General features: G+C 39.6%; 1 protein-coding gene across 1 annotated transcript; it reads left to right on the top strand.

Annotated features, from left to right (window-relative positions):
- The first annotated feature begins 391 nt into the window (after positions 1 to 391).
- Positions 392 to 4,654, top strand: LOC148865340 (bifunctional dihydrofolate reductase-thymidylate synthase-like). Its single transcript, XM_088980072.1, has 9 exons — positions 392 to 511; positions 1,045 to 1,724; positions 1,804 to 2,203; positions 2,302 to 2,346; positions 2,616 to 2,681; positions 2,871 to 2,990; positions 3,117 to 3,240; positions 3,944 to 4,050; positions 4,220 to 4,654. The coding sequence occupies exons 2-9, from the start codon at positions 1,321 to 1,323 to the stop codon at positions 4,328 to 4,330; spliced, it is 1,377 nt and encodes a 458-aa protein (XP_088836198.1). The 5' UTR covers positions 392 to 511; positions 1,045 to 1,320; the 3' UTR covers positions 4,331 to 4,654.
- Positions 4,655 to 8,619: the final 3,965 nt, after the last annotated feature.

Genomic DNA, 8,619 nt, shown 5'->3' with positions numbered 1-8,619 from the left:
TTATGCGGGGTCACGTCCACGTGTCCCCCTGTCATGAGATTGGGCCAAATTCTCCTTCATCAGTTGTCATAGCCGTTGTATCAAGCTGAACGTGGATGGAGGAGCTTTTGTCTCTGAGCAGCAGCAAGCAGCTCTTGGTGTTATAGGTCATGATGGTTTTGGTTTTTGCTTAACTGTCAGCTATGGTCCTTCACAAGCTTCTTCTCTAGCTCATTCAGAAGCTTTAGCAATTCTGGAAGCCATTAATCTTGCAAAGAGTCGAGGCTTCTCTCAAGTAGAGATTGAAAGTGATTGTAAACAGGTGATCATCCTCTCCATTTTGAAGAAGGGTGTTGGCTGTCCTAAGGATTGTAAGTTTAGTTTAAAAGACACCTTATTTCTTAGCCAAAGTATGGATGCTTCATTTACTTGGGTCAGTAGGGAAGCAAACAAAGTTGCCCACAGAGTGGCTCATCAAGGCCCTTTTGAGTCAGGGTCTTCCGTCAATAGTGTTCCAGCGTGGTTGCTCCTGGTAACTTATTTACAGAACTCTGCTCTCAACTCTTCTAGTTCTGCTGTTGTTTTTTCTTCTAGTGCTTTGTAGTAGGTTTTTGTGCTGCTGTTTTTTTTCTTCCTGTGTTCCATCGATAGCTGTACTTTCCTGGTTAGTTTAATTGATTACAACTTTTACTACCCATAAAAAATCATTATGATTTTTGAAATTGATGAAGTCCGGGTCCTCTAGGGTTTGTATATAAGCATATAGCAAGGTTTGAGTGCTTCACAATCTTCTGTTTGACAAAGAAATATTTATATTAATTTTTAGATTCCAACGAAGTACTGTTCCCAACTTTTCCAGCCATTCTTGCCGAGTTGAATGGATTATGGTCAGGCCATCATGCGGGCCAAATTCAAAAGGGCCTTACGTTTTTAATTAAAAATCAAAAAATGTATAAAAAAACTTGTCATTTGTATATTAAAATTACATTTTATACATTTATGTTTTTAATATAAATTCTGGAAAATTGCCAAACCCAAGCTGTCCCTGGTGCAATTTTACTACAGGAGTCTGACATCGGGTTCAGATTATGTCTTGAGGGGAGAATGACCATGATTTGGGGCCGTCCGGAAAGTGCCATGGAAGTGAGATTGGTCTGCTGGAGGTTTCAATCTCGAGGAGCTGTGGAACAATACCCACGTTTTCAACTTTAACCCTCATAACTCAAAGCCATGTGCTCATTGGATGCTTTTTATATTCTTTTATTGAGTTGAACACAGAGAAATGCAGTCATACAATATCTTGATCAAAAGCTTGCTTTCAATCAGCATCGATTTGCAGTCATGGCTGGTGACACCATCACAAGCCTTTCCAAAAGAACTTACCAAGTTGTTGTTTCTGCAACTCGAAGTATGGGCATTGGGAAGGATGGGAAATTGCCTTGGAGCTTGCCTAGTGATGTCAAATTCTTCCATGAGATCACTACATTTACATCAGACCCTGATAAAAGGAATGCAGTGATAATGAGTAGGAATTCATGGGAAGCGCTAGCTCTTGATCAATGGAATTGTCCTCTACCTGGTCGCCTTAATTTAGTCCTAAATCGTTCTTTGAGTTCTAGTATTGGAACTTCCAAAGATGTTGTAGCGTGTGGAAGCATGGATTCAGCTTTGGAATTGTTAGCAACATCTCCTTATTGTCTGTCAATAGAGAAGGTCTTTGTTGCAGGAGGTGATGAGATATTAAGGTCAGTATATAATTATATATTATTCATGCTTATTATCATAATCTAGGAAACAAAGATGTTGATATAATTCTTATTGCAGGGAAGCTCTTAGTGCACCTGGGTGCAATGCCATTCACATTACAGAAATTGAGACAAATATTGAATGTGATACCTTCATACCTCCAATTGATCCCACAGTGTTTCGGCCATGGTACTCATCTTTTCCATTGGTAGAGAACAACATTAAATACTCCTTTGTAACTTATGTTCGTATGAGGAGTTCTGCAATGGAAGCTCTTGCTCTAAACAATGGGACAACATTTGACAGTAGTAGTCCAGACAACTTAAAATTTGGAGAAAAGTTCTCCTTTCTTCCAGAAATGATCATTAATAGACATGAGGAGTACATGTATCTGAAACTGGTCCAAGATATAATTTCAAATGGGAATCACAAGGATGACAAGACTGGGATTCTCACTCTCTCCAAATTTGGTTGCCAGGTAATGCCAATCTCATCAGTTTCTCTGCTTTTCTTGCTAATGCTCATATATAGTGGAGATTCTTAGTTCTCTTTTCTTGTTCTTCTTTGTTTCCACAGATGCGGTTTAACCTGCGCAAATCATTTCCTCTTCTTACAACTCAGGTATGATCAATTTTTTCCAAGGTAGTCATTTCCAATGTAATAATTTTAACATACTTTTAGTTTCTGATTTGTTCAATCTTCAATATATATGGGCTGATCTCCTCTAGGGCTGTTAGATTGACCCATTAGATCTCATCCCCATCATGGGGTCACCTCAAATGCTTAATATTTTACATTATCCATTCAACCGTATTTATTCATTCCGACATATTTCAGGAATTTATGAAAATCCATTGCCAACATGTTAAAGTTTTCTTATTGTTCCACAGAAAGTGTTCTGGGGAGATGTTGCTGAAGAACTTTTTCGGTTCATCAATGGTTCTACAAATGCAAAGGTAATGACATGAAGCACATGAAACCTCATATTTTACTTTGTTTTGGAACTTTTTAATGAGCCTGGCCTGGTCTGGTCTATTTGGTTCAAATTCTCCAAGCAATCTCATATCCAAATCTATATATCATCCAAATGAACAATGCCCTATGGTTTCAGAGAATAGCATTCTGATTAGTCTTCCTTTGACCAGTTGGTGGATGTTATTGAAAAAGTCAAGAATAAGCCAGATGATGGACGAATTGTTCTCTCAGCTTGGAGCCCTTCTGATCTCAAATTGATGGGACTTCCACCTTGCCAAACTTTTGCACAGGTAAGCAGCAGACTAATTCATCTGTGTTCAATTCTTTTCACTTTTGTTATCACTTGATATGTTCTTTTTTGTTATTTATCATCCTTCTTTCTCTTGTTTTTTCTTATTCCCCTGCCCAATTTGCAGTTTTATGTAGCCAATGGGGAACTGTCCAGCCAAATGTACCAACACTCAGCTGACATGGCTCTTGGTGTGCCGCTTACTATTGCATCCTATGCTGCCTTGACATGCATGGTAGCACATGTTTGTGGTATGATTATACTCTCAACACCAGAATCTGTTTTCTTATTTATATAGAGCAATTCTATAATATAGAAACAGTCTTGCAGTACAGGAGAACAACCCTAAGGCTATAAATGTTGCACATCCAGGGTTGAAATGTTGCACCTAAGACTACCTGACATGGGCTGAAAATTTCCACAGTACCTGACCCACAACCATTTAAGGGCCTCTGTTTTATGGATTTTGAGAGGGGGAAAGTTGGTCAATGAGATTTTGATTCATGTACCAAGATTTATGTGGAATCCATAAATTGGTCATTGTCTTATTTATCTGAGAGATAAAAGAATATGGATAAACGCACTTACCGAGATAAATCCATTTACACGGGTTAGCAACTTCCTTGAAAAGAAAATGGGCCACAAATGTACCCAACCTGCTATGTTAATAGGTAGTTTATAAGTGGGTTGGCTGGTAAGTCATAGGGGGTGGGTCAGAAATTGCCACCCCTAGGTGCAATAGCTACAGAATGTACCCAACCTGCTATGTTAATAGGTAGTTTATAAGTGGGTTGGCTGGTAAGTCATAGGGGGTGGGTCAGAAATTGCCACCCCTAGGTGCAATAGCTACAGCCTCAAATGGTTTTGCGCACCGGTACCGTGGAATTGTATTGATACCATAGAATTTGCATTGGCTTTTAATATTTCAAGGCCTTTTCTCTTGGTAATGTACAGGACTTGCCCCTGGTGATTTCTTCCATGTTATTGGGGATGCTCGTGTTTGTAAATTTCACATTAGTCCTCTCCAAGAGCAACTTAAGAGACTTCCTAGACCTTTTCCAGTAAGTAGAACCAAGTAAGCTTAATATGAAATTAATTAACAAACTACGTTTTTCTAAGTGATTTTATTTTTCAAGTATCCATTTCTATAAATAGAATATGGATCCCCATGTATAGAAGCTCTAAATATGGTAAGTTCCTTTTTTTGTTCTGTTTCTCAATGCAATGCAGATTTTGAAGATCAATCCTGAGAAGAAGGATATAGGTTCCTTTGTGGTCACTGACTTCAAGCTCATGGACTATGATCCTCACCAAAAGATAGAGATGGAAATGGCTGTATAGGTAAACCTATGTCACTAAATCTGGTATTAGAAAGAGGGCTTTGAGACCTATACCATGTGATTAAGGAAATTTACTTCTTCACATCCTATTTGTACTAGTTTGTTCCCAAGCATTTCAACATAAGAAGGTACATCTTCTTGCAAAAGAAATCACAGGGCCAATTGGGGGTTGCCAATGACCCCTTTCTTCAACAGGCAGAAGCACCCCAGAAAGGATAGACTCTGGGTTCAGCCAGCCATCCTACCATTATCTGCCATGTGAATAAGGATTTGTTCTGTTGTATGAATAAGTTCTAATAAAAATGGTGTTTTGTTGCCTTGTGCCCTTCTGTTTTTCAGTTTTGCGAGGGGATTGATGTTTAGGAGTGTCAATGGATGGGATTTGGGTTGGACCGGTCCGAAACAAAATCAGTTTGAAGGGGTTGGATGGGCCAATAAGATATATTAAATTGGATTAGTCCAGATTTAATGATCCAAAATAATTTATAGGATTGGACCTGGTCCATCTGTAATGGATTATGTTGGACTGGTTTGGATTGAACCAATATTCAGTCCATTAAGAGAAGATAAAATCATAAAAGTATAGTGTGAATGGACTAGTTTTGAGTTGGACCTAATCTAAATTAAAACAAATTTAAACAGATTGGACTGTCCAAACATTGAATTGGGCCAGTCCAGAATGATTCAAAGTATTCATTGTATTGGATTGGACCTGTTCCATCTGCATCATATTGGACCGGGTTGGATTGGGCTAATGTCTGGTTCACTGACAGCCTATTGATGTTTCAGGTTTGTTTTTGTCATCCAATTCCTTTTTTTCCTAACAATGTTCATGGAAATACAATGGCATCTCATTTTATATGATAAAAAAATGGGAAAATTCCCGATGGGTACCCTGTACTTTAGGCTGAGTGCCAATTTAGTACCCGAACTTTAAAATGCGACAATCTAGTACCTGAACTTTCATTTTGCGATGATTTAGTACCCGGCATTAATCAGCTGTTAAGTAGCATGCAAAAAGACAAAAATGCCCTTCAAGTGTCATCTAATTTTCTTTATCAACCATCCAATAAAACTAGACCTACAGTGCTGCCTATTCATCATCTTGCCTCTCCTCACTCTTTCCTCCTCTCCGCCCCTCTAATTTGCTAGTCTAAGAATGCTGCCATGGATTCCTTGCTTGGGTTGCTCCATGAGGGTGATAAGAACATCCTAATCGCTGTTGCACAGGGTGCGGTTTCAATTCTTGTTCAGTTATTGGATTTGAGCTCCCTGGAAATAAAGGAGAAACCATTTGCGGTGATTTTGAGGATTTTCGTGCAAAAGATCCTTTGCAATCCTGAAAGCTTTCGAGTTTGGGATTCATGGGTTCCAAAGTTACAACATGATTCTTCATTTTCATGATCTTTACGTTACTGGCATTGCCACGATATACGCTTGCAGATACTGCTCACCACCTCACCCCAGCCCGAGATCGCCAAAAGCCCCCCATCGCCCATCGTACCATTCTCACCCACAATGCCCACCGCAGCATGGAAAAGAGCGACATATACTAGTTTAATTCACGTGGTGGGCGCCAAATCCTGAAACAAGTTGAAGAATGTTACCAAGCTAATAATCACCACCATATTATAACATCATGAAAGGCTTCGTTATACCAGAGACTACTACATACCTGAAGCCTGCCTTGACACCACTATGGCTCAAGAGGTCATTCTTGCTTGTAACACATCAACCTTCTAGAGGTCATTCTTGATTCCGCGAAAAGGGATGAAGGTCTCTTCCATCTTGTTTGGCAACTCAGTCAACTAGGTAGTCTTTCTTCAATGGCTCAGGAGAAGGAAGGGTGACATTAGAGGGACAGGTGATCTAATATTTGGATAAATTACATTATTTGAGTATTGCAGAAGGTGAGAAAGTGCAATGCTAACAAACACTGAACAGAGAAGAGTAGATTTGTATTCAGGGAATACAAATAATCATCAAGCCAACAATAGAATTACATAATCCAATCCCACCGAAAGACTCTAGCTTGTTCTCAACCAGACAAACCAAGTCCGAAGACCCACAAACAGAAGACAAAAAATTTAAAAAGACAAGAACACCAAATGATAACATACAAATGGGTTAATAATTTTTCTTGCATTGAAGTTGTTCTTCCAGACAATGTGAGCACAGGGGAGGCCAAGAGGAAAGCTCCATATATATAACCTCGAAAAGGGTTGAAAATGGAACTGTAGATTCGATGCAGAGAATGCAATGTGGGTCAAAAGCGAATAAGATGAATCAAGGAAGTTCAGTGGCAGTGCCCAACAGAAAACACAAATTTAGAAATTAGAAATATAGAGCTAAAAGAAAAGAAAAAGAAAATATTAAGAGATAAGAACAAATTAAAAACAAGAGGCTCAAAGTAAGTAATGGCAGTGTCGTAGACCACATTACTTACTTTTTTTCTTCATGTTGTTAAGTCATTTTTTCTTCGTGCTGTGGAGAGAGAGAGAGAGAGAGAGAGAGAGAGAGAGAGAGAGAGAGAGGGTGCCAGTCCATAACAAGCTGGCATATGTGAACCTTTTTGAGAAATGGAGCAACTTCTCTAGAAGTAGAAAAGTGGAATCTCTGTTAGTACCCTCCTTCAAGAGGTAGCAGTGGTGGTGGTCTTACACCACCTTTTGGAGGTGGAAGTGGACTTCCAGGGACAAATCCTCCACCGTCAACTAGTCCGACATGCCCGATCAATGTGCTGAAATTAGGGTTGTGCTTGGATGTTCTTGGCGGGTTGGTGCACATTGGATTAGCTAGAGAACCCAATGGAAAATGCTTGTTGTTCAGTGCTTGGAGGTCTGCTAGAGCTTGAAGCAGTTGTTTGCCTCTCTTTCATTTTCTTGAGAAAGAAGATGATGAACATTGTATAAGGGTAATTTTGGTATTTTTAAAAGTCTTAAATCACAAATGAGGTCACGTGATATACATAACTGAAGGTTCATTAACGGTAGGTAATAGATTATCGTAAAATGAAAGTTCGGGTACTAGATTGTCGCGTTTTAAAGTTTGGGTACTAAATTGGCACTTGGCCTAAAGTATAGGATACCTATCGGGAATTTTCCCAAAAAAACACAATTTGAATAATCGACATTGACATAGAAATTTATTTTGTAAGAAATAAAAAGGAATGAAATATGAAATTTTAATTTGAGATCGTAGTTCATGATATCTATATCTATATCTATGTATCTCTCTCTCTCTCTCTCTCTCTCTATATATATATATATAAGATCAAGGCACTTGTTTGCGCCCGCGCCACAATGGCACTGGCATCATTGCTTCTAATGAAATCAAGGAACTTCTTTGCTTTATTCCTTCTCATTAGCCAGATCGGACCCAGATCCAGATATACTTCTTCCTCGTGGGATCAGTCAAAAAACCCAACCACTTCCTCGTCCAAGCCCAAAAAGAAGAAGCTTGCCAGCCACCAATGAAATCCAGCAGAAGATACCTTATACAGGATTCATTCAAGAAATGGATGTGCTCCAGAGTTTGTTGAACTTAAGCAAGAAAATGCGAAGCAAAATGGTAAGTCCACCCTCACCCACCTGCCTATGTATGTAATGGAAGTAGCCTCATCTGTTCGTTGTATGCTGACTTAACAAAGGATTCTCCAACCTAGCTATAAGATTTGATCATTATGAACGAGAGAACAAAATCTACATCCTCATTTCCTCTGTCATGTCCATACTACCTTGCTTCTCTTTGGACTTGTTTTATTTTCTTGGGGTTGAGTAAACAAGGGAACTGATGATGTCTCACCGAACGACTTACTGGTTGAATCCATACTCACTCACACTTGTTTACAGGAAGGGTCATTGGATTTAGTATTACATGATGTCTCACAATGGGAGAAGTACGGACAGGCCCAATGCAGATTTCTAATTTCTACTGTAAAGCTATAAACATTTAAATGGCAACAACACACACTCTATGCATCAACGCCCACTTGTGAATTGGCATTGATGTAACCGTTTCTAGTCACGTACCAATTTTTGTGATGTATCAATTTTTTTTGGCTAAGTACCTCATCATTTGACCTGCTCCCAAGTGGCCTGTGACTCAGAGGATGATGGAGCTCCCTAGTGGCGAACTACCTGGTGATGAGCTACTTGGTGGCGAACTGCCTGGTGATGAGCTACTTGGTGACGAGCTCCCTGATGGAGAACTGCCTGGTGACGAGCTCCCTGGTGGAGAGCTACTTGGTGATGAGCTCCCTGGTGGAGAACTGCCTGGTGACGAGCTCCC

The sequence above is a fragment of the Nelumbo lutea genome, chromosome 3, assembly GCF_056320005.1.
Source record: "Nelumbo lutea isolate HS-2025 chromosome 3, American lotus-T2T, whole genome shotgun sequence".
NCBI classification, from domain to species: Eukaryota; Viridiplantae; Streptophyta; class Magnoliopsida; order Proteales; family Nelumbonaceae; genus Nelumbo; species Nelumbo lutea.
The sequence above is the reverse complement of the archived record's forward strand: the minus strand, read 5'-3'. Positions and strand labels throughout refer to the sequence as shown.